At 45.9% G+C, this 24,916-nt stretch overlaps 4 protein-coding genes across 13 annotated transcripts in view; 3 read left to right on the forward strand and 1 right to left on the reverse strand.

The window, feature by feature from the left end:
- adam12b (ADAM metallopeptidase domain 12b) overlaps nucleotides 1-17,649 on the forward strand; it is a 33,906-nt gene extending 16,257 nt beyond the window's left edge. The window contains exons 6-27 of one of the 9 annotated variants that reach the window (XR_015860177.1): nucleotides 137-326; nucleotides 707-772; nucleotides 1,277-1,348; nucleotides 1,418-1,587; nucleotides 1,670-1,754; nucleotides 2,430-2,578; nucleotides 5,299-5,476; nucleotides 7,679-7,768; nucleotides 7,887-8,082; nucleotides 8,173-8,281; nucleotides 8,360-8,558; nucleotides 8,629-8,706; nucleotides 9,589-9,697; nucleotides 9,905-10,043; nucleotides 10,263-10,377; nucleotides 11,069-11,332; nucleotides 12,500-12,675; nucleotides 12,780-13,046; nucleotides 13,416-13,477; nucleotides 13,685-13,746; nucleotides 16,970-17,114; nucleotides 17,496-17,648. Coding sequence is in view for 2 of the 9 variants with exons in the window: in XM_088384187.1 (XP_088240313.1) it covers nucleotides 137-326; nucleotides 707-772; nucleotides 1,277-1,348; nucleotides 1,418-1,587; nucleotides 1,670-1,754; nucleotides 2,430-2,578; nucleotides 5,299-5,476; nucleotides 7,679-7,768; nucleotides 7,887-8,082; nucleotides 8,173-8,281; nucleotides 8,360-8,558; nucleotides 8,629-8,706; nucleotides 9,589-9,697; nucleotides 9,905-10,043; nucleotides 10,263-10,377; nucleotides 11,069-11,332; nucleotides 12,500-12,675; nucleotides 12,780-12,831 (2,437 nt within the window). In the remaining 7 variants the exon portion in view is untranslated. Of the gene's footprint in view, nucleotides 1-136; nucleotides 327-706; nucleotides 773-1,276; nucleotides 1,349-1,417; nucleotides 1,588-1,669; nucleotides 1,755-2,429; nucleotides 2,579-5,298; nucleotides 5,477-7,678; nucleotides 7,769-7,886; nucleotides 8,083-8,172; nucleotides 8,282-8,359; nucleotides 8,559-8,628; nucleotides 8,707-9,588; nucleotides 9,698-9,904; nucleotides 10,044-10,262; nucleotides 10,378-11,068; nucleotides 11,333-12,499; nucleotides 12,676-12,779; nucleotides 13,614-13,684; nucleotides 13,747-16,969; nucleotides 17,115-17,495 lie in introns of those variants that run through there. The other 8 variants (XR_015860174.1, XR_015860178.1, XR_015860175.1 and 5 more) reach the window with 8 other exon arrangements.
- Nucleotides 13,817-20,437, reverse strand: edrf1 (erythroid differentiation regulatory factor 1). Its single transcript, XM_088384178.1, has 25 exons — nucleotides 20,090-20,437; nucleotides 19,733-19,950; nucleotides 19,514-19,580; nucleotides 19,315-19,440; nucleotides 19,103-19,227; nucleotides 18,897-19,035; nucleotides 18,712-18,816; nucleotides 18,532-18,653; nucleotides 18,355-18,466; nucleotides 18,141-18,288; nucleotides 17,955-18,066; nucleotides 17,762-17,873; nucleotides 17,361-17,642; nucleotides 17,215-17,286; nucleotides 16,960-17,107; nucleotides 16,703-16,894; nucleotides 16,425-16,625; nucleotides 16,134-16,349; nucleotides 15,833-16,062; nucleotides 15,594-15,752; nucleotides 15,365-15,514; nucleotides 15,140-15,293; nucleotides 14,941-15,056; nucleotides 14,675-14,829; nucleotides 13,817-14,601 (listed from the first exon to the last, which is right to left on the reverse strand). Exons 1-25 carry the CDS (start codon nucleotides 20,171-20,173, stop codon nucleotides 14,445-14,447), a joined length of 3,702 nt encoding a protein of 1,233 aa, XP_088240304.1. The 5' UTR covers nucleotides 20,174-20,437; the 3' UTR covers nucleotides 13,817-14,444.
- A 668-nt stretch (nucleotides 20,438-21,105) lies between these two features.
- On the forward strand, nucleotides 21,106-22,841 carry LOC148393030 (autophagy-related protein 16-1). Its single transcript, XM_088384190.1, has 6 exons — nucleotides 21,106-21,332; nucleotides 21,399-21,462; nucleotides 21,542-21,611; nucleotides 21,682-21,755; nucleotides 22,017-22,268; nucleotides 22,326-22,841. The coding sequence occupies exons 1-6, from the start codon at nucleotides 21,245-21,247 to the stop codon at nucleotides 22,408-22,410; spliced, it is 633 nt and encodes a 210-aa protein (XP_088240316.1). The 5' UTR covers nucleotides 21,106-21,244; the 3' UTR covers nucleotides 22,411-22,841.
- Nucleotides 22,842-23,012: 171 nt separating this feature from the next.
- Nucleotides 23,013-24,469, forward strand: tex36 (testis expressed 36). 2 transcript variants are annotated; one of them, XM_088384189.1, is made up of 5 exons: nucleotides 23,013-23,177; nucleotides 23,316-23,453; nucleotides 23,633-23,707; nucleotides 23,778-24,113; nucleotides 24,207-24,469. In XM_088384189.1, exons 1-4 carry the CDS (start codon nucleotides 23,013-23,015, stop codon nucleotides 24,078-24,080), a joined length of 681 nt encoding a protein of 226 aa, XP_088240315.1. In that variant the 3' UTR covers nucleotides 24,081-24,113; nucleotides 24,207-24,469. The 2 variants fall into 2 exon arrangements, with proteins under 2 accessions (XP_088240315.1, XP_088240314.1); XM_088384188.1 differs by having other exon boundaries at nucleotides 23,778-24,089.
- Nucleotides 24,470-24,916: the final 447 nt, after the last annotated feature.

Consider the following 24,916-nt stretch of genomic DNA (forward strand, 5'->3'; position numbering starts at 1 on the left):
AGCCAGACATTCTTGGTTTGTTGCTTTTAATGAGCTTTTCCCACAGTGGACACAACAAGCCGTTTTCACATGAATGAAGCCATTAAAAAAAAATTTAGTGCTGCTTTATTTCAGTTTCCGCTCCTTATCTTTGCAGAGGCTTCATCGCACTTGAAAACAAGTCGTTGGTCATCGAACCGGCGTCCGGCAAAAGCCCGGACGTCCACTTCATCTATCGAGCAGAACAGCTGCGTCTGACCTCGGGCGACTGCGGTCACGGCGACAACATATCCTCCGTCACCCCGGACAACGACCTTCAAAGTCCTTTCCGGGCCTTCCGTGAGAGGGTGAGATGACAAAGTGGTTGTTGCAGACAAACTGGCTTTTGGAAACGTGCCCAGAAAGTGTTCTTACCTGCGGCTTTGTCATCCGAGTCCAAAATTGCAGCCGCCCCCCCAAAGGTGTGCACTGAGCAGGTGCGGCTGCCATATGGCCATGTGATTGCAAAGATTTACAAACAGCCACCTATGTTGCAATAACATCCCAGCGAAGCCCTTACAAGAACATTTTGTTCAATAGCTGCTATGCCTCAATTAAGTAAACAAGTAATAATAAGCTTCATTAAATTTAGTCATTTCCGTCAATCACAACTCTCGGTATCATACATGCCACAATAGAATGTTGTCATATGGAATTTTAAAATTCCAACTTATTTTTTTAACCTCAGCACAAAAGGGATGCGCAGAAGACCACCAAATACGTGGAGCTGATCATCGTTGCGGACAACCGAGAGGTAAAGCTTCCATTCATCTTTCCCACAATGAAGAGAGCAGGAAAACGGAAGGTGTGTGTGTGTGTGTGTGTGTGTGTGTAGCGGGGGGAGGAGGGGGTGATATAGTATGAAGAGCGGAGCTGCAGATATAGGTCAGTGTGCAACAAGCTGTGTGCTTTGGTGCCAGCGGCTTGACAGGAAATGACTCCCCAGCGGAGTGAGCAGACAGGAAAAAGATCTACGCTGGCTTTCCTCCTGCTTGTGCTAATATCAACGAGCCCAAAGGAATATCAAGCTCTGACCTCGAGCCTGTCAACAATCGGGACTAGAACCAGAAGAGAGAGCGTCAGCCACACACATGACATCTGACCTCGCAAAATACTCTGCTGGATGAGCGGAGGCAAATTTTCTCACACGGACACGCCAATGACTCTTCTCACAAAATCGGGCAGGAGGGAGCGAAATTGTTTTTAACTGCATTGCACGTCAGTTCGACCTATAATAATGTTCTGCTTCTTTGTCTAGTTTCATAAACAAGGTGGTGACGTGGAGAAGGTGAAACAAAGACTTGCAGAAATTGCCAATTATGTGGACAAGGTACAAACTGCACAGACACAATATGAGCCGATGCCGAACATTTCGTTAAAAGCTTCTTCTTTCATTAAGTTCTACCGAGTGCTGAACATCCGCGTAGCCTTGGTGGGTCTGGAGGTGTGGAGCGACCACGACAAGTGTCCCGTCACACAGGATCCCTTCGCCACCCTTCACGAGTTCCTCGACTGGCGCAAAGTCAAGCTGCTGTCCCAGAAACCTCACGACAATGCTCAGCTCATAAGGTGAGTCGGCCTGGTGCCTCCAAAAGTTTATTTTTCTGACACAGTTCCTCTCTTTCTAAATAACTGATGGCTTTTTTTGCAGCGGGGTCTACTTCCAAGGCACCACCATCGGCATGGCGCCCATCATGAGCATGTGCACGGTCGAGCAGTCCGGCGGCATCGTCATGGTGAGCCTTAGCTCCTCCCCCCTCTCCGTGTCGCGTTGCATTCATCTGAAAAGGTGTTGACTCTTCGCCGTGAGCGCATTCGTGCACATCCTGACAGCACGCTGTAAGAAATATTATTCCATAGAAGGCCGGCAGGTGAAACGACCTTGCCGTTCGCCCGGTCGTTCAATTTGTGATGAGGTGTTTTCATCCACCACCGCCACCACCAAAAAAAAAAAAAATGCATTTACATTTTTATGATAAATGTTCGGTGCCAGATCTCGTTCCGATCGCCACGTATTTTCTCGGCCAGCCCCCGTGTAAAAATGAGCTGCCAGCGCGGTCCCGGCTGTCCGGCCGGGCCAGATCGCCAAGTGGTTATCTGCTCCATGCCATCAGGCAGAGACCCAGATGGACCTGCCCTCCCCGTTAATAGATGTGTCTTCTCGGGCCAGAGCCTTCACCAGATGTTTTTCGTCCCCGTTCCTTTACTCGTGGCAGATGGCTGCCTGAAGATTAAAAGCCAGTCACAAGAGAGGAAAAACACCTCTTAGAAAAAAATATATATATTGGGTCAATTTGACCGCATTGAAATTACAGATGAGGGTGTGCACACTTTAGCAACCACATTATCTTTTTCAATTGACGCTACATTCATTATATATATATATATAATTTATTTTGACATTGTCACAGGATCACTCGGAGAACCCGCTGGGCGCGGCCGTGACGTTAGCTCACGAGCTGGGTCACAATTTCGGCATGAATCACGACACGCCGGAGCGCGGCTGCGGCTGCAGGATGACGGTGGACCGCGGCGGCTGCATCATGACGCCATCCACGGGGTGAGACATCATCTTTTTCCCTGCTTGAATGGCTCGGCTCAAATTTTTGCGGTCACTCGTCAGCCACGAAAATGGCTTGACAAGAAAAATGGCTTTCTAATCTGTGCTATATTTCCTGATAAACGGCTTAATATGTCTTATTTAAAAAGATGAATGAAGTCAGACTAGCTCATTTTCATTCGTAAATGATGCTGCAGATTCACGACATGCTGTAATCGCTCTTATCGCAAGCACACACACGCACACACACACGCACACACGAGACTGAAGCAGCTGCTTTGCGATTCTGCCCACATCGCCTGGGTCATCGAGATAACAATGCGGCCGCGAGCGATGGCCTCTCATGTTAGCAAACAGCAAAGCTGATAAGGCAGTCCAGAGTGCAACAAGAGATTTTCACTCCCGCCTTGGAAGTTCTGCCCTGGCGGCATGCCACGACACCGGCAAAACGAACCGAACTCCAATATTCCACCCGGTCTTTGAAACGTATTGAAGCAACCGTAGTGGATAATATAGTGGAACTTTGGTTTTTGTAGGATATAATTTTTGTTTTTGTTCGTCAGCTTTTCATGTCCCCCGTTTGACCCCATGAATGCAGAAATTTGTGCATAACTTAAAATCTGTCAAAAAAAATTCTAAATCTAGTAGTTTTTTTCTCAACCTTTGAGTTGTCATCAAACACAAGCCATGCACTCTTAATTCAGCCTTGCGGGCACATCATTTAAAAATGCCAGAAAATACGAAATGAACCCACCAATGAACAATAACCGCCACGAATGAACTTAAAGTACCTTTTGAGGAGACAAACAAATAAGTCGTAGTGACATTTTTGACTTATGTCTTCTTCCTCATCGGGACAAGTGGAGTCACGGCGGGCATTCGCGAGGAATGATGAGATGATCTAAACACGGCAGCATGAGTCACAGTGCTGATGAATTATTCAAAGAAGCCATGGCGCTCTCCATTTTTGTTTCCAAAGAGTTCATCTGTGATGATGAGGTCATACACTAAATATTGCAGGCTGGTTCTGATCCCACAATTTGTACTGGGCTTCTTTTTTGTCTTTTTTTTTGGAGAGATTCTCCCACTTTAAACTTGCTCACGGGGAAGAGGGGACGATCTTGCATCCAAATGATGTGATTATCGGTGGCACTGCCGGCTGAAATCAGGATGAAGGCGGCACGCAGGATCCGAGAGGTGCTTTTACTCCTCGGCACACTGAGCCGACGAGTCAAACGGAGAAACGAGGCTTGGATTCATAATTGATAAATCGGACCAGATAGGAGCACCCACCCACAATAATAGAACAAATGGAGTTACCAGATGAGCTAACAGTTAGCCTAGCATCTTCCATTTCTTCTTCTACGCCTGCCTACACTTTGTATTTTCTGTTTTACAAGCGGGAACTAGAAATTAGAAGAGTAGAAAATTAATTCACACAAGGAAAAAATATGTATTGGGATATATATAGTCTTTAAACTTTTTCTGTATCAAAAGTACTTAGTAGTATCGGTGTTTAGTATCGGTGGAAAGAAACTAGTGTACCTTCACGACAGGCCTTGATGATGAAATTCGTCGACGCGATGACAGGCAGACATTTATTCAACTTCAAGAGCAGCATTACTAATGTCCAACTGTGCAAAAAAAAAAAAATGAAAGCTGTCAAATTGTGTCACATTGAGATTAAGCATGATGGATAAAATTCCCCGAAGACATCCCGGTGTTTGCACAACGTGTCCTTTCTTTTAATCAGTAAAACCTCCCAGTGGTGTCGTAGCCTAACATTTGCTAAAAGGTCAGACATGTCTCCTCTTGTTAGCCGGGACTAAATATTTGTCACTCGGCAGCGCAGTCAGCGGCAAAAAGCACTTTCCCCTCTCATCCGTCTCAAGCCTGGAGCTGTCAATCAGGTGACAGGGTGCTTTTATTTTGCCTCCCTTTCAACATTTACCTCACGTCTTTGTCTAGTCGTACGTTTATCAGCGAGATTTAGAAGTTTAGAGAACTTTCAGTGTCTCCATGGATTGTTTTGGACTTATAAAGAAAAAGCACTCGCTACAAAATGAGTGAGATATTATCTTCAGCCTGGTTTTATTTTCACTGTGAAAAAGGGACCGGCTAATTAAAAGGCGCCTAATTGTTGTGCTCAGCCAAATTAGTTCCGCTCGGGCAAACGATACACCTGCAGACGCCGCGGGGCTTCAAGCCAATATTATCCAAGGAAGTCGACACTTTCTGCTTGGCTCGTTTTCTTTAGCCGCTGGCCTCAGCTGTCATAATAAACACGTTCGACATGGAGCCGCTCCAAATAGAGTACATCTTGGGAGACGCTTTTAAAAATGGTCTATTGAACAATCGTGGGTTGACCAGTGCTGTACTCATTAAAAAAATATATATATATATATCATGCTATAGATGGATAGAATGAATCTTGGCACTGAGATTGACACCAAGACAATATTTTTATATTCAAAATGTCCTGAACACAAACAGAAACAGGGCTCCGTGTCCTATACAAATAATAAATGGTATAAATAATAAGTAAACACTGTGTACAGCGAAATTGCTTCCTGCGAATTTTAATGGACTGTTTTGAATTCATAAGCACTGGAAATCTTCTCCATTGAATTCCAAATGTCAACAGCATACTGAATTTTGAATCATCGTTGGTCTGCATGTCCCCACTGTCATCAACCTTGACTCGACTCTACCCCCACTAGGTATCCGTTCCCCACCGTGTTCAGCACGTGCAGCAAGAAGGACCTCGCTGCCAGTCTGGAGAAAGGCGTGGGCATGTGTCTGGATAACATGCCCGAGGTCAAGGTGCTCTACGGCGGCCAGAAATGCGGCAACGGCTACGTGGAGGAAGGGGAGGAGTGTGACTGCGGGGAGCCCGAGGTAAAGAAACTATACCATTTCCTCAGGGAATATGAAAAGTCAGCAAAACTGACATAAACAAGACAATCAAACATCGTAACATTCAATGTTTATAAAATATTATATATATATTATATATCTTATAAAAATATGTTACTTATACACACATGGAGCAGCAACAAACAGCAAGGGTACAACAAACACTAAAATATTTAATCCAGTCATATAATTTCACCCATCAAAAGTTTTGTTAGCTTCATGCTATCATATAATAACGGAACTTGGCCTGGATGTTATCGTATTTATGAATAGAAAATAAGTAACGCACTGCATAATGAAATTAAAATAAAACCAAAATGAAGTCAAAGAAGGAAGCCAATCACTTCTAACGAAAGTCCATTAGCGTCATGCTAACATGTAATGCAAAATGCTGTTAATAGGCTAGCAGAAATTAGCATAGACGTTGGTTTAACATCAGTTTTGCAGTTTCGCCTCACTTTGACAGTTATTGTGACTCACTATAAATGTATTTAAAAAAAAAAAAAAAGAACAGCTAGCCACGCCAGTTGTGCTTTCCAAGAATTTTCCTCCCACGCCACCTTGTGCGAACCCCGCCGTCCGATGCTCAGTCACCGGTGTGACAGGCTATTGTGCTGATGTCATTCCCCAGTCACAGGACCATTCATCAAGTCGCTCTCCAGTGGTGTGACAAAAAGGGAAAGTTTGATCGGGTCCAGGCCGAAATAAACTTTCCCCGGTTTTCGTCGCCACCACGCGAGCAAGCACCAAATCCATCACGTGCACTCGTACACAATGCGGGGCACCTTGTTGCCGCAGAAGCGCAGCCGCCCGTGTCGTAAAAGGTAACTCAGGCACAAGCTGTAAGACACGGACTTCAGTCGATGATTGATCATCGCTGCATTGTTTTTTTTTTTTAACAAATGGATCGGCCCCCCCATAGAGTACGGACCTCCCTCGAGGCTGAACAATTGTAATTTCAATCTTCTATACCAAAAACACACGACTGCTCGTCATTATCATTCATGCATTATTCATTCACGAAATGTTGTGTCCATAAAATGCCCTTCGGATTCTTTCTTTGCGTAATCGGAATATTAGAAGAATGACATACGGTACTGTTCACAATAATCAAAGCATTCAAAAATTTGCATTTGATGATGAAATCTCTTTTGTAGGATGATTTTTTTTTTTAAACATTAATCATTATGGTAGATGAGTTTTTGAGGTGGTCCACAACAGACGCACGGCATTTTGAATCGGTTTGATGTGCGGAAATATAAAGTCAAAGTGCTGCTCTATTTGCTATGGGACGAATTGTCGACTTAAGTTTGCGGTGTCATTTTGTGCATAATGTCGCTGCCTGTTTGATGTGCGAGCGCGCTCAAACGAGGAGATGAAAGCCGCCTTTTGTGTCCTCTGTAAACAAAAAGGCTTCTGTCAGGGCCGAGAGATAAACAGCCCCTCTCCTTTCAGCTGTCGGCCCGCGACGCTTCTCTGCGTTACCTCCGACACCCACCGAACATCTGCACCGAGACCACGAAAGCGAGTTAAATTCTTTTGCGTGATGGCGCGATGCGTGACTTACTCAGAGAAATAAAGCTGATGTGTTTTGGCATCTAATAAAAGATAAAAATCGCCCCGGGGTCTTTTGGCTTCGTTTTGGAAGGGAGGGGCGGGGGGGGTTGTCACCGTGGAGAATCTTCGCCTCAAAATGTTCTGTCCACCGTAGGCCGAGTCAGTTTATGTCACATCACACTTGAAGATCTCCAGAGAGAGAGGTCTGCACTCCCAATTTAGGTTTTGTCCAAAATCCAACAAGGGCTCCCTCCGCGAGTCCCAAATGTAAAACATATGAGACCTTGATGTAGTTCTAACAGATCAAACCCTGAAACAACGCCAGCTTTGCTCTTGGCGTGAGTGGAGATCAGGTCCACGTTCCGATTAACACAGCGGTCGGTCCTAACGTTTTTTTTTTTATTTTATTTTTTTTATGTATGTATCAGTTTCACATTAAGCAATATTCAGGCAGAATGGCGGAAACCCTGACATTTAAACAGGGGTGTGTAGACTTTTGATATCCGCTCGGAAATGTATCTTGGTTGCCGCCATATCAGAAAATCCTGTGAAATGAGAGCAAGTATGACCTCTGATATTGTCTCTGTTTATTTTTCATCTTGTTGACTTCCTGCTTTGTCCCCAAAGGAATGTTTGAATCCGTGCTGCAACGCCACAACGTGCACGCTGAAAGGAGACGCCGTGTGCGCCCACGGACAATGCTGCGACAACTGCCAGGTGACACTTCCACTCATTAGCTTGACATTGACGAAAGATCAAATTATTTCTATCAATTGAGGGTTCATTGAAAAAAAAAAAAAAAAAGATTGATTAATGTTTGATTTTTTTTTCCCAGCTCAAACTGGCAGGCACCATGTGTCGGGAATCCGGCAACTCCTGCGACCTCCCCGAGTTCTGCACGGGCGCCGACTCCCACTGCCCGGCCAACGTTTACCTTCACGACGGCCACGCCTGCCACGCCGTGGAGGGTTACTGCTACAACGGCATCTGCCAGACCCACGAGCAGCAGTGCATCACCCTGTGGGGTCCAGGTCGATTGTTGTTCTATTTTTTTTTTGTACCTTGGCTTTTGAGCAACCCTCTTTGTGTCTTACGTTTGAACCTATCCGTCTCGTGCGCAGGAGCCAAGCCAGCGCCGGGGATCTGCTTTGAGCGAGTCAACTCGGCGGGGGATCCTTACGGGAACTGCGGGAAGGATTCCAAAGGGTCCTTCGCTAAATGTGATGCTAGGTGGGTTTCTGCATCTTCAAACCTCATGCTTAAGTTATTTTTATATCTATATCTATGTGTTTTTGTCGTCATATCCAGGGATGCAAAGTGCGGTAAAATCCAGTGCCAAGGCGGCGCCAACCGGCCGGTGATCGGCACCAACGCCGTTTCAATCGAAACTAACATCCCGCTCCAGGAAGGCGGTCGCATCCTTTGTCGAGGGACGCACGTTTACCTTGGGGACGACATGCCCGACCCGGGTCTGGTTCTGGCTGGCACTAAATGCGGAGACGGGAGGGTGAGTTCTCATAAAATGCAACGAATAATAATAATAATTAAGCAAAACATTTTTTTTCTCCTCTCGGCAGGTGTGTCTTAATCGCCAGTGTCAGAACGTCAGCGTCTTCGGCGTGCATGAGTGCTCGGGAAAGTGCAACGGACGTGGGGTGAGTGCAAATTAGCCGCCGGCTCAATATTTAATGGGGCCGCAGCCTGTCTTACACTCTAATTGACTCTCGAGCAAGTCTCCCGTTTAATCAATGTAGTAATTTGGCAAATTAAAAGCGTGTTGTTGACATTATGTCCCACTTTATAGCCTCCTTTTTTTTTTGCTCTTCTTAGCAAAGTTTGTCAGAGCCTAAACTGATTTTAAAAGCTGTCCATCTCTGTTGAGTGAAATAATGACCCCTTCGCCGTCCTACCTTGGTGGCTAATATTTCCACGACTTTCTCTGCTGGTTCTTACACATAGTAAAAAGTAAAACATCACATTTGAAAAAAATAATGATACAATAGATACTGCAGCGTCTACATTTCTTGTTAGAGCTTACTTGACATCGGCTATAGGAGGAGGCGAGCTTCGATTGGCTCTGGAGGAACATGAAGACATCAAGCTGCCGTTCATCAAACCTCCCTCGGTATACCTCGCGAACATCCCGCATCCATCGTGTGTGCAGCTGCGCGACTCCCCCTCAGTCACCTCCCCGCTCCTCCCCTCGACATCACATTGACAGCTCACTCGGGAATCCGCCTGGATCGATGAGAAGCCCCCTCACGCTTACAAGGGCTGGACTCCCTTTTGTTTTTTCATTGACGTGACTTACACACACATGTGTTGAGTTACTTTTTCAAATTTGACATTCCTGTGAATGACAGAAAATAATCTCCCATGGCAATTTTGGCATCCTTCAACAAAATAGCAGCGCCAGCAATATTAAGCTAGCATTAGCAGGCGTTAGCCACAGTGGTAGCAGGAGTTGTTTGTAATGGAGTGTTACCATAGTATTAAATATCAGTTAAATATCTAAAACTGTATTCTATCCCTTGCAGGTGTGCAACAACAAGAAGAACTGTCACTGCGAAGCACACTGGGCGCCGCCATTCTGCGAGGGCGCCGGCTTTGGCGGAAGCATCGACAGCGGCCCGACCAGACTGGCAGGTAGACAGCTGTTATGTGTAACATCTTTTACCTCGCGGTTACACTTTGAATTTCTTGGAATAACATAACTCCCAATTGGCCGCTCTTGCTTTTCTGAAGATTATGACTCATGGCGAAACGATGACTCGCTTTCAACGCTCTCATGTCCCCCCGGTGTGGCCGTAGACGCGTGTGCATTGATGTGCGCTTTGTTGCATGTGGCGTCAGCCGACAGCGTGCTGGTCATCGTGAGCGTCCTGGTGGCCGCCAGCGGGCTGTTGCTGGCCAGCGGCCTCGTCTTCCTCAAGAGGAAGACCCTGCTGCGACTGCTCTTCACCCACAGGAAGAGCACTTTGGAGAAGCTCAGGTAAGACCACAAAAACACACTTAACACACTGTCTGTGCTCTGTTTTCTTAGAAAAAAAATAACAAGAATTATACTTGCCTTAATTTTGCAAGAAATTTAAAAAGCAGCACACAATTATTAGTTGTTTTAAATGTAAAACTGATTTATTTTCCATGACAGACTCACATCACATTAAATATGTATAGGGGATCTATCTGACCTTTTCATGACCTTTTACAGATCCATCGAGGCCAAGCGGCCCACCAGTCCAGCCAGGACCCAGTTCACGTGCAGACCAGTACCGCAACGCAAAGCTCCTCCCAAGCCCTGTGGACTGGGCACTGGCATTTACAAAGTGAGTCCGATTGGGAACTTTGTTGACAAGCTCATCGATTCAGACTCTCCTAAATAGAAATATGAATGAGGTTGACAGAGACACATTCGGTTATGAGCTCCCAAATGCTTCTTTAATGGCGAGCCAGCGGAGGTGATAAATGTTGGCAGCAGCCAATGAAAACGCATTTTTAATAAGGACACTCAGAATTTGTTACCGACGGCTCTGGGATTTGATACAAGCATTCGTGTGAGTGAGGTTTCGTTGGGCCGTGTTGGAGCAGAGCGTCGACTTCTTGAACATCACCTCGAATGTTATAAACTTTTATGACATGCACTCGTTCACACAAGTGGATTCGTATGTACTCGACTTCATGATGTCATCGGGGATCATTGAGTTGTTGAGGACAAGCATGAGGTGAGGGAGGAAGATGGAAAAGAGATGTTTGGTTAGCAGGGTGTGTCAGGCTTGATGTCATCCGTGAAGGCATTAAATTGGATTCGGAATTTACAAAAAGCGAGGTGGAGGGGTGTTGATAATAACGAGCAGGGGCCCCGGGATAGAGCCCTGGGGTATACCTATTGAGAGTAGTTGGATGTGAAAGAGTTTCGATAGTGTGGTCTCAGCAGCAATTAATCATCTGCTTTACATTTATAGCAAAAACAAGGATCTTTGTGTCAATCACAAAGCGATGTCGTGTTTTTCTGCCCAGCCGTCCCTCCTGAGTGCCGAGCCTCTTCTCCCGCCTCACAAGTTCCACTCGCACAGCCTGCGCCGCCTGCCGCTTTATCAGCCGCTGCACATCAGCCAGCCCATGCCCGTGTCGCTCAGCGTGGGCCAGCCCACCCTGCCTCCTCTGCCAGCCCGGCACAGGCTGCCAACAGCCGACCGTCGTGCCGATGCTTTGCCGCCGCCCGCCGTGCCGCCTTTCCTCAGTCTGCCCCGCCGGCCCGCGTCCTACCGACTGGGCCAGCAGGTATGCCTACAAAAATATCCATTTTTTTTTTTTTAGCATACCATTTATAATGCATTTAAAACGCATATTTGAATACATTTAAATTTTTATCAAATTGACCAAGGATCTTCTGAGAAAAATAATGTCCAATTTAGTTGCAAAAAACAGGAAGTGGTGTCTTGACTGTGCATTTGGGGATGAGTGAAATGAGAACATGTTTCGAGCCAAACCACAGTTATAACAAATACTTTTCTTAATCGTCATTTTTACCATTTTACATCAATCCATCATAACAAGTTAACTTCTGTCAGCCCTAAATGACCTCACTGGGCTCCAATATTCCCTCCCATAAATCAATTTTAAGAGCATAGGAAAGTGCCCCATTCTGCTCTGCATTCTGATTCCTTGCCCAACAAAACAAAAGACCCGCCTCCTGATTACCACCTTCCTCCCCCTCCCTGGCCTCGGCGGACTTGCCGATTCAGCGATATTGAAAGCCAATGGAGAAAATAAATCGCTGCTTGAGTCATTGCTCCAAATCCTAATTCGCTTTGTGTGTTTCATTTTTAAGACATTTGTATCGTGAGCGCGGTGATGATGCAAAACGTCTCGATAATTTCCCAAGATGCATCGAGGCGCGTGGACTTAATGCGTATTTAAGCCATCTGAAAGGGGGCCGTCTGCCTCCTAAAAAGGACGCATCAAAACACGCCACAGGTAGCAGATTGGTCGGCTTCTAATCAAGCCGAGAGATGATGTGTCACACCTCGGATGAGAGATTCAATAAAAAGGGCGGCGAGGGCGAGCCGAGCTGCAACCCTCGAAGGAAAATGTGTTTAGCTGCTTATTGTGAGACGTGACTCCGCCTCTGTCACTGCTAATATTTGTGATTGGGAAAGGCTCCTTTGAAGGCCAATCACGTCTTCGTGCAGAACACTCTGTCAGTGTTACAACCACGTATTGCATCAACGCTGAAGCCAGAGAAAGAAAAAGAATACTGACTATTGTCTTTTTTTTATTATCTCACATTATCGTCCACCATTGAAAGTGCCATTAGCCTGTTAGCTACAGTAATGTTAGTCATATATGCCCACGAGCATTGTTCTACTGTCTGTCACTGTGTTGCTGCACCGTTTGTGTTCCAAATATCCAAAAAGCTAACAAACCAAACTGCTCGGTGGTCCGCAGGACTTTGATAAGCCGAGTCCTCCTCAGAAGCCGCTTCCCGCCGACCCACTGAGCCGAAGCGCTCGCCTGGGTCATGGAACCTCCGCGTTGGGCCTTCACAATTCTGGAAGAGGACCACTGCCCATCCCCATCCCCACCGTGCCCAAACCACCACCCACCATCCCGTTACCGAGCAGGTCGGTCCAGACTTTATCGTTCGACGCCGAGTTGGGGTTTATAATGAGCTCGGTGGTTGCACTTAAATGTCGGACTAATAAAAATGTGATGTTGTTGGTTTCAGACCCGCACCAGTGTTGCCCTACAGACCACCAAAGAGCCCCAAAAACTGCTGAGTAACTCCCCCCAGGTGGAGGGAGTCTCTTTTATTTGCACTAATTCATTACCAGGGCTCTGTTGGACTGGTTACGTTACGCTTACAGTGGACGCCCAGAGGACTGGTTGTGAGTGACGCTTTTTCGACATTTGGAGGCGAAAAAGAAAAAAAGACATCACATGATGGTCGGTGGTGCTCTCCCACTTAACGGTGCTCTATCTTGTCCTCGCTCAGGTACCTATGGACTATTTATTATTTTATTTGTGCTCACTCTTCCGCACTAGGAAGATTGAACGTCTATGTCAGAAGTGTTTTATACATTTAGGAAGCAAAATGTGTGTTTTATAATCTCAGATGCAAAGACAAAAGGGGAAGAACCAAGTGAGTTTATTCGCCTTTGGAAAAAGAAAAAAAAAAGCATGAGAATCTATTGACCAATTGGATGAAAAATGAATTAAGACATTTGAATTTTTTTTCCCACGTGATACTGTTGTCACAAAGTAACGGATACATAATGGCACCAATTATTGTGGAGTTTACTGCCAAGTGATGATGTCATCTGTATTTTCTGTGTCTGGCAGAATGTTCTTTTTGTCTCCACAGCCTTTTGGATGTTTCCTCCTTGAACTCCGTTTTGCTTTTTCCATCAGTGTTCAGTGATGCGTGTGAGTAGAAAAAGTCACAGTGTGCTCAATTCATGTTCAACTTTGCCTTATGGGCATTTGTACATCCTAAATGTGTCCGTTGTTTATTTGCATAAAGGCAACAAAAGCCATTAAAAGTCATCGGATGTGTGTGTGACTTCTGTTGTCAGTGTGTGTGGAGTAATAGAAACCCTATTGATGCACTATTATTTTTCCAAATCTCACAAGCCCTTGTTCCACACTGCCACCTTGTGGAGAAGACAAGTCATTACACATCACAGCTACAACCTGTAAGTAAGTTTTCATATTTGCTGGACGGTCACTGGTGGTGGTAGAAGGTGTTAAGAAAAAGTGCATAAACATGTTCTAAAATGTTTATTTCCATGTCACAGCAAACATTCCCAACATTAACACATTTTTACACAATTGCACTGTTTTGGTTTTGAGGAAGCAACATTGAGAAGAGAAAAAAAAATCAATCAAAGCACCAATGTGAGGTCTGGATATCAAGAATAAGCAAAGTTGTTATTGATTAAGCAACCAAGGCCTCCAAAGCCTCTTTTACAAAACATAGCAGCAGGTTCTATACAAACAAAACCCATTAGGCGATGCCGCCAATCTTTTTTCCTAAAAGTATTTTGGACAACATGCGGACGTCATGCACGTACATACCTGAATGCGGGATGCCCGCAATGTCACACCCTCACTGGGTTTTGCAGAAAGGCTTGTCTTATGGCTCAAATGCCCCAAAATGGCTCATATCATTCAAATGCAATCTTTTTTGACAGGAAATTTGACAAAAATGGTATCCAGCCATCTTGGTCATATCATTTTTGTAGTATTTTGAGCTGTGTTTGATCTGATCTGAATTTTACCTGAAAGCTGAAAATCCTTATAAATGTGTCCATGGAGAAACTTCAAACCTGACTTGAAAAAAGGTACAAGTAACTTTTCAGTCCAATATTTACTAATACCTTCTAAAGTGTGGTCATGATAACATATCTGCGTCGTCGGCATTCGGTGTGAGCTGCTGCAGTAGTTCGGCGTAGAGGCCGACGCGGTCGAGCAGCGGCGTGTTCTTGTCGCAGCGCAGCAGCTTGGAGTAAACGTTCTTGTAGCTTTGCAGCAGCTCTTCGTCTTTTTTGCTGCACAGCAACAAATTCTCAGGCTCTCTGCTGTGGCGTAAAAGCACTTTTTCTTTTTGCCCGGGGTGCTCACCTGGGTTTGCGTTTGGTTTTAGTCATGCACTTAATGAGTTGCAGGAGCAGGTCGGAGAAGCGCGACTCGAACAGAGCGCTCAGCTTGGCCACTTCCTGGACGTTCAGTCCGGCCGCAGAGCAGCCTGAAGATCCGGGAAGAGCCGTGTTGCTTGCCTGCACGTCACAGAAAACAGTGTGTTGGCACAGTAATGCCACCTTGTGGCCATATCATGCAAAAATGTTAATGACGTCACAAGATGGCAACCCAGTGGGTCTGCCACACACCTCGGTCTGTTCCTCAAGCAGTTCTTTGTGAATGATCTGGAAGGCACAGCGAGTCTCCACCATGATCTCCAGGGCAGTATTCAGGCTCTTCTGCTTGGCCGCGCTGCTGTTCAGAGCTGCGGCCAGACACAAAAATAGCTGTGAGGAATCTAAATTCCTTCGGTCCTGTAGCAAAACCGTAGATGGCTTGGGAGCCCACCTGCCATGGTGAACTCTGCAAAAGCCACCCTCTCCAGTAGCGCTCGGAGCAACTCGCACGGCGCGTCTTTGAGGCTGAGGAACAAATTGACGGCCTTGCTGTAGTGGAGCTCCGCCAGGCTCCGGTGGTGCTTCCTCAAGCGCTCATCCCCCACCTAAATGCACATTTATGTACGTTAATTTTGAAGTGGATCCTCACACAGTTAAGACCCATATTTTTGCCTACCTGATTGCGGAAGCAGCTGTGGTACATGGAGGCGAGTCGGTGGTGGATGGTGGCCGCCCTGTACTGGTACAGCGGCTGGCGGGCAGACTCTGTGTGCAGGTCGCAGTACTTGAGTGATTTCATCATGGCCTCGGTCACCTCCCGCTCAATCTAAGAAAAACAAAAGAAGACTCATTGAGATGATCTTGTTGTTGATTTGGAGTGAAAAACGAACAAGCGAGATGAAAACCTGCTCCGGAGCCCTCCTGGAAAGCGGTGCATAGTCCTGCAGAAGCGTGGCCAGCGTGAAATATGTGGTGGACAGCTCCCAGTTGACGCTGTCCCAAACCGGTTCGTGGTTTTGTCGGCATGACAACGACCTCATGGCACGCAGGTAGTAGTCTATGGCCTGGTCAATGTCAAAAGACAGAACTGTAGAAACAGATTTGAAATGATTCCGAGGGAGCAAAAGGAGGACTTGAGCGCCACCTTGTGGTAGTAGAGCGCCTCTTCAGGGGAGAACTCCCCTCTGCTGTCATCTGCTGTGGAGATGCCCGAGTGGGCCTGGGCGCAGATCCTCATCAGCTTGCCCGTGTTGCACAGCAGCAGCGCCTTGTTGGTGCTGTCCCCAATGGCCTCAAAGTCCTTCATGCCCTTCTCAAAGAAGGCAAAGCTCTTTTTCCACAGCTCCTGCTCGGCGGCCGACACCGAGGTCTTGACTGCCGAATTAAGAACGACCGCCGATTAGAGACGGCGACATCGTCGCTTCGGGTTTTAACGGTGGTCTCACCTTGCTCGCTCTGCAAGGCCGCCGCTTGGTTCATGTAGTAGACGCCCATCTCGTTGCGGATGTTCCCCAGCCGCTTGAGCACCTGAGCCAGCTGCTCCTGGGCCTCCTCCTTCAAGGCGTGCGAGAGAAGCAACTCGTAGGCGGCCTCGTAGCACTTGCCGCTTACAAACAGCTGGTACTCGGGGTCCGTGGCCAGGTCGCTTGCCATGTTGAACGCTGAAGAGGTCCAAAGAGGAATTGTGAGGACCCACTATTAGCCTCCATCGCGACCCCTGTGAATGTGTTGCTGACCTTGGCAGCTGCTCTCTCTATTCAGGCTGTGTAAGATCTCCTGGTCTTCTTTGGTCTGGTAGCCGTACTCCTCCTGGTACGCGGCTCTGATGTTGGAATTCTGGGCCAACATGAGCTGGATGTCCCCGCATAGCGAGAGGCAGTGGCTGTGGAATAGCAGCACTTGCGGGTGGAGCGCGCCACCAATGGAGCAGTAGGCATCTGCATCAACACAGGATGGAGAAATTGTGGCTAAACGGTGATGATTCCTTTTTCTGAAGTTGGATGAGCTAGCGTACCGTAGCTTTGCAGAGATAGCTTGATGTAGCGCAGAGCGCGGCCGTATTTCAGCAGGTTGGTGGCGGCGTCCGACAGCACGTAGTACGCCTTGGAGGCTTTGAGGAAGAGCTGCAGCTTCATCTGGTGCTGCCACGAGCCGGGGATCATGCCCGAGCGCGTCGGATGCTTTTGCTCCGCCAGCGACGGCACCACTGAAACAGAGCAGGTCAGGTTGAGAAGCTAAAGTTCCGGCTTTAATGCCGAATGAGATGCTGACCTCTTTCCAGGAGAGGAGAAATGCCTTTCTCGACGGAGCAGCTTCGAGCGGCGTTTCCGTCTTCGTACTTGAGAGGGATGGGCGTGTTGGGGTCCACGGCTGGGAGGTCGCTCTCCATCTTGATGCTGCTGTCGACTGCCTTCAGGCCCTGTTTGGTATTTCAATGAAAACATCTTTGAAAAATGTTTGCTCAAATATTGTCGGGGGGGGCATTATTTTAGCATTAGATGTTTCGTAAATATCCCACAGACTTGCCTTCAATACATAGTTGAGGACATGTCTGCATCGTTCCTCTTTGTCGTGCGAGATGGGGAAAGTGCAACCTGGCTGCAGAGACAAAAAAAATAATATTTAATGAAAAGGTCGTGAGAATGCAAAATACGATTAAAAACGACACAGACTCGTATGAGCTGGGTGGATTTATATTTCTCCGGGACAGACAGCTCTCCAACAGATCGGATGACAGCCACGGCTTTGCTGTCGGCCTGCGCGCGACTGTTCCTCTCCTCGCTACTGTCATCACTGTCATCCCCCAGGTCCTCGTCGTCCTCTTCGCGGTCATCGTTACTGTAGCTGTCCTCCGAGCCGCAGGCCCGGAAAGACTCGCCCCCGTCCTCGTCTTCCTCTTGAGGCTCGTCCAGCTGGAAAAGCTCTGACAGCATGTAGTGGGCCGAGGCGATGATCTGTGGGCGGAGAAGGTGAGATCGGGACGGGTTTGCTCCAAATTTCTCCCGACTTTACTGAAATGGCTGCTTATGTGAAATTCAAAGAAAAGTATCTCAGTGGTGGATGGAAAGCTTACTTGAGGATGTCTGTCTTGATCCAGAAGTTTGACGCAGTTTAAAAGCAGAGTTCGGATTGTGCCGTAGTGCTTTCTGTTTTCTCGGGCGTTGAGCATCAGGTTGCATGCCACTCTGAAGTACAAAGCAAAGCATTTAGGGACCTTTTTTTCTCCCCCACTCGTCTTTTTGGAACCGATGAAGATGTTTCTTTACTTGTAAAGCAGCACAGCCACGGGAAGTGTGAAGGGATTGTGGCTCTTCTCTTCTTCAGCCTCCTCACACAGCGTCGTAAGATCGTAAAGCTTGACGATGTCACTCCCGCTAGCTAATGATACGTCAGGGAAGGGGGTCGTTAAAAGTATAACCACGCATTTTGAAGCGAATTCTCTCCTCTGCTACCTTTGAAAAGCCAATAGGTGTGGCCCTCTTTGGTGCAGTTGGACTTGAGGAAAGACAGAATGTTCTGAGCGATGTCTTTCACCACCCTGGTGGAAAAAGTCGAGTTCTCCAGATGGGGGATGTCCTCTGTTTTGATCATCTCGTATTTCTGTAACACGTGGATCAAAACGTAAAAAAAAAAAAAAGGCGAGTCGTTAAAGAGAAACAATTTTACCTGAACGATGCCGTTGACGTGAAAGCACATGACTAATTCGGGGACGTTACACATCAGATTGTCCAGCCAATAATCGATGCCCGTCAGGATATTGATGGGTTTATTGTTGTCCCTGAAAAATAAAAACATCTTAGGACGTGATCCGTTTTTGTCAAAGTCCAGCAACCACATTCCAACCTAAGTTTGAGGCTGACAGCCGGATAGCGGCCCCCTCCAAAAATGGGCATATTGGAGCCAACCAGCATGTGAATGTCCTCAAAGGTCCACATGATGTTTCGCACAAAGTCGTTCCTTAAACCCTGTAAAGAACAAAAACTGTCAAGTGAAATCACGCCCGCTTTGACTCCACCAACTTGCCTGACTGTTTTCGCCTTCATTAAACAGCGCTGGGAGGTTTTGCTCTTGCGACGCCGCCGAAGTCACCTGGCCTAGAGCGAATTTGCTGTCCATGGGGACACGTTCCTAAAACGAGACCATAAAAAAAACGATCAATCAAACGTGATTGACTTTGTCGTCATGTCAAATTATCAACACTAATCTACCTGTTTACAAGCAGCCGTCTCTTCCGCGTCAGAACCGGTGAAGGTTGTGGGCCACGAGGAGCCAAACTCCCGCGCCCCGCACTCTTCGTCGTCGTTCAAGTTGTCCGCGACCGGTTCGGCGGCGCCGTCGCCATTAATACTGCAAGGAACGCTGACGTTTAATGAACTGGCAAGTTCATCTTTATTGCTTAAGTTGAAGAACTCACCTGTAATAGAGGAACTTTGACAGGATGGCTTTCTGGTACCAATGCTCTTTGCTCTTCTTTTTTCTCTGCCACTTTTGATCCATAAGCCGCTGGTAAAAGTCTTTCAACCACGTCCAATCTCCTGTCTACAAAGTAGAATTTTTTTCCAGGCTATTTTCTTTCATGCCATTACATTTTCATTCATTTGATATTTAATCAAAACAAATCAGTACCTGTGAGGATCTCATGAAGAGCTCTTGGATGTCCAGCTCGTCCAAAAGGAGGGTGCGACCCACACGGTGGACGGCCATGCTGACGTGTGACTTACTGTAGGGGATCTTCAACAGCTTCTTGATGTTCTGTCGGGGTGGACGGTTGGCATTAACGGGATGTTTAGGGACGGATGAGAAGATGCAGTCTGTTTCTACGAACCTCTGAATCGGATACAACGTCCACATCATCCCCGATGCAGTCGATAAAGTCGTACGCCATTCCAAAACTGACCCAGGAAAAAAAATGTTTGATTAAATGTCACAGGATGTGGGTAGACATCTTAATTATGCATCTACTGCTATCTAGTGGAGAAACTTCTGATCTCAACTGGAAAGAACATCACCCAGTTTCTTTAGGCCACCACAAATGATTTGCTACCTTGAAAACGGCTTGCCCTTGCCGCTGGACCCCAACACGGTGGTGCCAGCAGTGCCCAACTGAGGGCTCTCTCGCAGCCAGTTGGCGGGGGGCAGCTTGAGGTCGGTCTTCTCCTGCAGCAGGGCATACGTGCTGGGAGGCGGGGCAGCGCAGTACTTGACCACAGCACGGCTCTTGATTTCACTGCTGCTGTTGTTTCCCGTGCATATAGCCGAGTCCTTAACAAGTAGGTGCGTGTTAAACGAAGCCAAATCAAATAAGAACATCGGTGTGTCCCACAATTTGGAAAAGTTGTGAACATCTGAAGAGAGTGCATGAATATTTCCCAACACAACCATAGCAGATCTTTCTACTTACATGCTTGTTGTTGTCCACCGTGGAGATGATGCTTTCTTCCTGGGAATGATCCCCAGATTCTCTGTACTCATCTGAAGAGCTCATAGTGGACAGTCACAAAAAGACAATCTTTTCTTATGAAGCTGTCAAAACACTTCGATCAGCGATGTAGCAAAAGTTGGTGTTTTCTAGCTTAGCGTGCTAAGCCCCTCCATAGCCACTCCAGATAGGATACGTTACTTCACAGGATTCTGGTAGAAGGCGAAGGAAACAATTTTGTTTAATGCTGTCAAACTTCGTGCAGCCACCACATCTCGAACTACTGGACTGACTCTCTTCATCCTGAGCTGGTGTCTCGTCTCATGACGACACGCGACTTCCGCTTTCTAAAACCAAACTCATTTACCGAAATAATTATGTTTTAGATGAAACGAAAACATTTAGAAATACATAAAATAATATATTATATGATACCTTTTCATTTTATACTGCTTTAAAAATAAATACAATTGTTGAACTCGAGAACGTGAACCCGGAAGTGCTCGATTGGCCATCGTTCGAGAATGGTTGAGAATATTCTTATTTCCGCTTGGAAAGAACTGGAAAGAACTCCTGAGGTATTGGTCGTTTTGTGCAATATATTTTCATTTTCTTTTAAATAATATGCCATGTCATATTTTATTATCCCATCGAGTTTTGTTGCTTTTACTCAATTACATATTTTTCCATTTTTATTTGTTTCCAAAAAAGGCCCAATTAATAATTAAATTATATCACAAAAGATAATTAAATTAAATTATATCGTTAACAAAAAATCAGTCGAATTTTAAATTTGACCGTTTCCCAACAAAAGTACCAAAAAACATCCCGTTTCACAACATGCATATAAAATACGCATAAATGCGCGCAAAATAACACAAACAGGCTACCACGTTATATCTTATAACACTTTTGTTATATTTTATCATTAATTTCGAGACTATTATTTCACTCAGCTGCTGATTGGCTGAAGGAGATCACGGTGCTTAGCTGTGGGCGGGGCATTCATCAGCTGACAGCAACGTTTTAACAATCAGCTGTTGTGTTCCACCACCACACAATCGTGCATGGAAGATAAAGAAAACAACTCGATTTGGTGTGTCAGGACAGCCAAAGTACTTGTTTGTGTGTACTGTCATGGCGAGCTGGAAGAATCATGTGCATGCTCAACTGCAACGTAGAAATCAAAAAGAGAAACATCCATACGAGGGCGTGTATAGAAGTTGTAAGCCTATTTTTATATTCAAAATATTCTTTGCATAAACTAGCCTTGACTTGACCTTTGTTTTAGTGTCTCAATTGGAAGAACGCTTTGAAATTCGCCAGCAGTTCTTGGAGGATGTTCAGTCAACAAGGTTAGAAATGTTATTTTGCCATTCTTTTCCCAAATTGATAACACTTGACAGATAAAATTTCAACATTCACTTTGTACAGCTCACAAGGTGGGGAAAATGTCAGATTACTTCAACTTGGCCTCAGAGAAAGTGAGCATCTTGCTGATAAGGTAAGAACAGAGTTTGAACTGAACATCTGGAGCATATTTATGGTCTGCTCATGTCTTTGTGTGTCTTCAGTTGTCTCAGACTGTCTCCGATTTGACCACCGTGCTGCATCTGAAAGATGCTGAGCTGCAGCACTGGCAGTCACGGTAAGATGCTGTTGAGTTTGTTGTTGTGCAATTTGTCGTGTTGTGTTGTTTGATTTTGATAGCATGCAACCTTTGCTAGTGTACCTTCTATTTGCTGCCTGTAACCTTTCAACTTCCTACATACCAGGTTGGGTCTAAACTTTTAAGTTTGGAAAAAAAAGTGGTCCCGAACCAGATCCCTGTGGTACTCCACATGTAATTTTATTTTCCTTTTTTTTTCTTTAATCTCAAATGCACCAAATCATTCACGTTCAAATTCAGTGTGTCCCACCACCGCCAAGAGGCTCTCACTCTGGCTAAGACAAGCAACACCCTGAAGACAACCCTTTACCAACATGAGTACACCATCGAGCAACAAATGAAAGAACTGGCCACCCTGCACACGGAGCAAAGCGGCCTGAAGGAGGCGCTGTCGCAGGCTTGGAACGAGAAGGAGAATCTTCTGCGGCGGTGGATGGAGGAGAAGAAGCAAGAGGCGGACAGGCTGAATAAATACAACGACGCACAGGAGAGGTACGTGCAAATCCAACACCGGCCCGTTTCCCAGACTCATTGGACGATCTTTTCCAGGTGGCAACGTGTGGCCAAGCGTTTGAGAAGGCACCTGTACAAGAATGGGAAGAAATCCAGTGAGCCCGTCACAAGCAACTCTTAAAACCGATGCCAAAATCTCGGTTCAAAATCGCCTGTTAAATATTAATCAAGGAGTTCAAGTCAGACAAATAATTCCTAACAGGTATTATTAATCGATGACTCTGAGCGCAATGATGATGTTGGACCTCATCAAAGTCCCTTGAGTCACCTTATTACACACTTATGATGTCACACTTTATTTTTGCAAGCGTGTTTTCAGTGTTACTTTAACACAAATGACCTTTTTCCAGGTAATGCTTTTCTATAACGTAACGTAAAATTGTAGCGCTCTTAAAGTGACTGCGAAAATAACCGTTCGTGTTTTCAATCCATTGGTTGGAATGTATTTGTAAAGAAAACAACCTTTTAAACATTTTTAGAATAAGTCATATTTGCTAATAAATCACTTCTGATAAGTGTGGTGGGAATAAAGTCACTGATTTGCTAATTTAATGTTCCTTTTATTAGTGTTGTCACTGTTAAGTCAAATCTCAGTTAAATTTCTTATCACTTTATATCCTTAATTGAAAGAAAAACGAGTGATTATAGTCCCCCCCCCCCCCTTTGTATTGCAGTTTTTCATTTGAGTGGCCAACTAAGAGCTCATATCTCATTGGTTGTCAAATGCACTGTTGCCATAGTCACCAGCAGTGTTTTCACGACCTATTAAGTGAAGCAGTGTGTGCGTACATGCGCCATTTTGCTGCCAAACTACTCCTTCAAACTGTCAGCATGGTAAAAGGTGGCAAGCGTTATTCATCAGAATCAATGGGGAATGACGGCAAATGGGTAAGGCAATTTTCATGCTTATATGACTTACTTGCACTCATGAAAATGAAAATCTGTAATATATCGAAACAATTTTTTGTTTAATTGAGCCCTGAAGATGTTCAAGTATATCTAATGTTGTGGTAATTTCCTCCTCAGTTTCCTCATCAAGATGCCCAGCCCTTCGAGGGGAGGAATCGTGAGATGTCCACGAGCACCGGGAGGATGCTGACTCAGATTCACGCACAATTGCCGCAAGCTTTTAAGTTCGAACGCTTTACCAAGACGAGAACAGACGTACGTATCGGTGTCCAGAACTATCGCATTCCTTCAGATCCTGTTAGATAGAAGACATAACAAAATTGGCCACTGTTGGCCAGTTAGCTCAGCGTGAGCATCTTGACGTCAGCGGTGGCCCACAGCAGCTCCTTAAAATGTTCTCATTTTTGGTGTTTGAATGTCTTCCTGTTTGACAGAAATCAAGAGCATATCCAAGTTCAAATCATGACAACAAGCTCTCCGTCAAGGACAATATCATTGTCTTTGATGATGTGAGTACCAACCTACCTATCCTTACTTCCTTGAAATCATCTTCATTCAAGTCTTTTCTCACGGGCCCAGGGTGCAGGGCGTAAAAAATGCGACGAAGGAGTCAGTCACCACAAATCTCATTTCTGCATGTGCCACCACGGGGTCCCGCTCACCATGGAGAGAAATTCGGTCTACGGGGCTGATTTTGCAGAGCAACCCATCGTAGAAGCCACCAGGAGTCGGCGCTTTACACGGGACCACCAGACCAAGTGCAGGGAAGCGTCTCTGGACGGAGGAGACTTCATGTGGTTTGGACAAGACGCTTACGATGACTACGACAGCCTGGAAGTGCTGGGATTCGCCAACCTCAATGCGGGCTCCAGACCTCTGTAAACCACAGTGGTAGGCTGCACGCTAGCTACACAGGCTAGTACACTAGTTTTGAGTTAATATTTATCTACGTTTGGGGATGCTGATTATTCAATAAATGTACAGTGAATCTCTTATTCATGTGTGCAGATAGCGAGAGAAGGGTTTTGCAAGCTCGAGTTGGCTGGAACACATTTCGACAATCAGTGGATGGAAAACTGCTAACGTCGGCAGATTAGCCTCCTCGGGGTGAATTGATTGGTTGATAAAATAGTTCTAATACTAATCTAGTTTAAATTACATTATCCAGCACAATTGATTGGGAAGGCCTTGGGCAGATTAGATCAACATAGCAACACATGAGAGCTGACTCCTGATTGGACAACCGAAAATAAAACAAAAAGTCTGAAATACATGTACGTGTGGTTTCACACAATTTTATGGAACATTTTATGATAAGCGTTTCAGACAATGGTTGGATATAGTTTAGCGCTATGGCTATTCCAAAGCGGTTCAAACGCTCACCAGCAGAGGGCAGCAGTGCAATGTCAGCTCGCCCAGATAGACCTGCTAAGTGACTAATTGGCTTTGTGGGATAAGAGAAACCCAGAAAGCCAGCAAGCTCTTCATCAATACAAATGAGAACATGAGTGAGATGAACAAATCTATTTCCAGAGGGGGGGACGCGTGGGAGTGAATGGGAGAAAGGCACTTATGGGAGGCCCAGCTCTCCCCCACCTCAAAAGCTGATGTTTTTCCCTGTAGTGCTTTCAGAGCAGCTGCTGCTTCTTAATTCTTCATCGGGGAGAGACTTGCAAGGATTAATGAGCTACAGTTTCACAGTTGCAGAGGTTGCGCTC

Source organism: Syngnathus floridae, chromosome 9 (assembly GCF_059516105.1).
Source record: "Syngnathus floridae isolate MCC-2025c chromosome 9, RoL_Sflo_1.0, whole genome shotgun sequence".
NCBI classification, from domain to species: Eukaryota; Metazoa; Chordata; class Actinopteri; order Syngnathiformes; family Syngnathidae; genus Syngnathus; species Syngnathus floridae.

Bases quoted from the DNA above. Each gene is read 5' to 3' on its own strand.
- edrf1 (XM_088384178.1), bottom strand. From the start codon at position 20,173: ATGAGCTCTTCAGATGAGTACAGAGAATCTGGGGATCATTCCCAGGAA. The intron at 19,228-19,314 runs GTACTGATTTGT...TCTACTTTGTAG, and splicing joins TCTTCATGAGATCCTCACAG to ACAGGAGATTGGACGTGGTT. The intron at 18,654-18,711 runs GCAAGTTGGTGG...TGTTCTTTACAG, and splicing joins ATGAAGGCGAAAACAGTCAG to GGTTTAAGGAACGACTTTGT.
- tex36 (XM_088384189.1), top strand. From the start codon at position 23,013: ATGCACTGTTGCCATAGTCACCAGCAGTGTTTTCACGACCTATTAAGT. The intron at 23,454-23,632 runs GTACGTATCGGT...CCTGTTTGACAG, and splicing joins TTACCAAGACGAGAACAGAC to AAATCAAGAGCATATCCAAG. The intron at 23,708-23,777 runs GTGAGTACCAAC...TCACGGGCCCAG, and splicing joins ATATCATTGTCTTTGATGAT to GGTGCAGGGCGTAAAAAATG.
- LOC148393030 (XM_088384190.1), top strand. From the start codon at position 21,245: ATGGCGAGCTGGAAGAATCATGTGCATGCTCAACTGCAACGTAGAAAT. The intron at 21,463-21,541 runs GTTAGAAATGTT...CACTTTGTACAG, and splicing joins GAGGATGTTCAGTCAACAAG to CTCACAAGGTGGGGAAAATG. The intron at 21,756-22,016 runs GTAAGATGCTGT...GTTCAAATTCAG, and splicing joins CTGCAGCACTGGCAGTCACG to TGTGTCCCACCACCGCCAAG.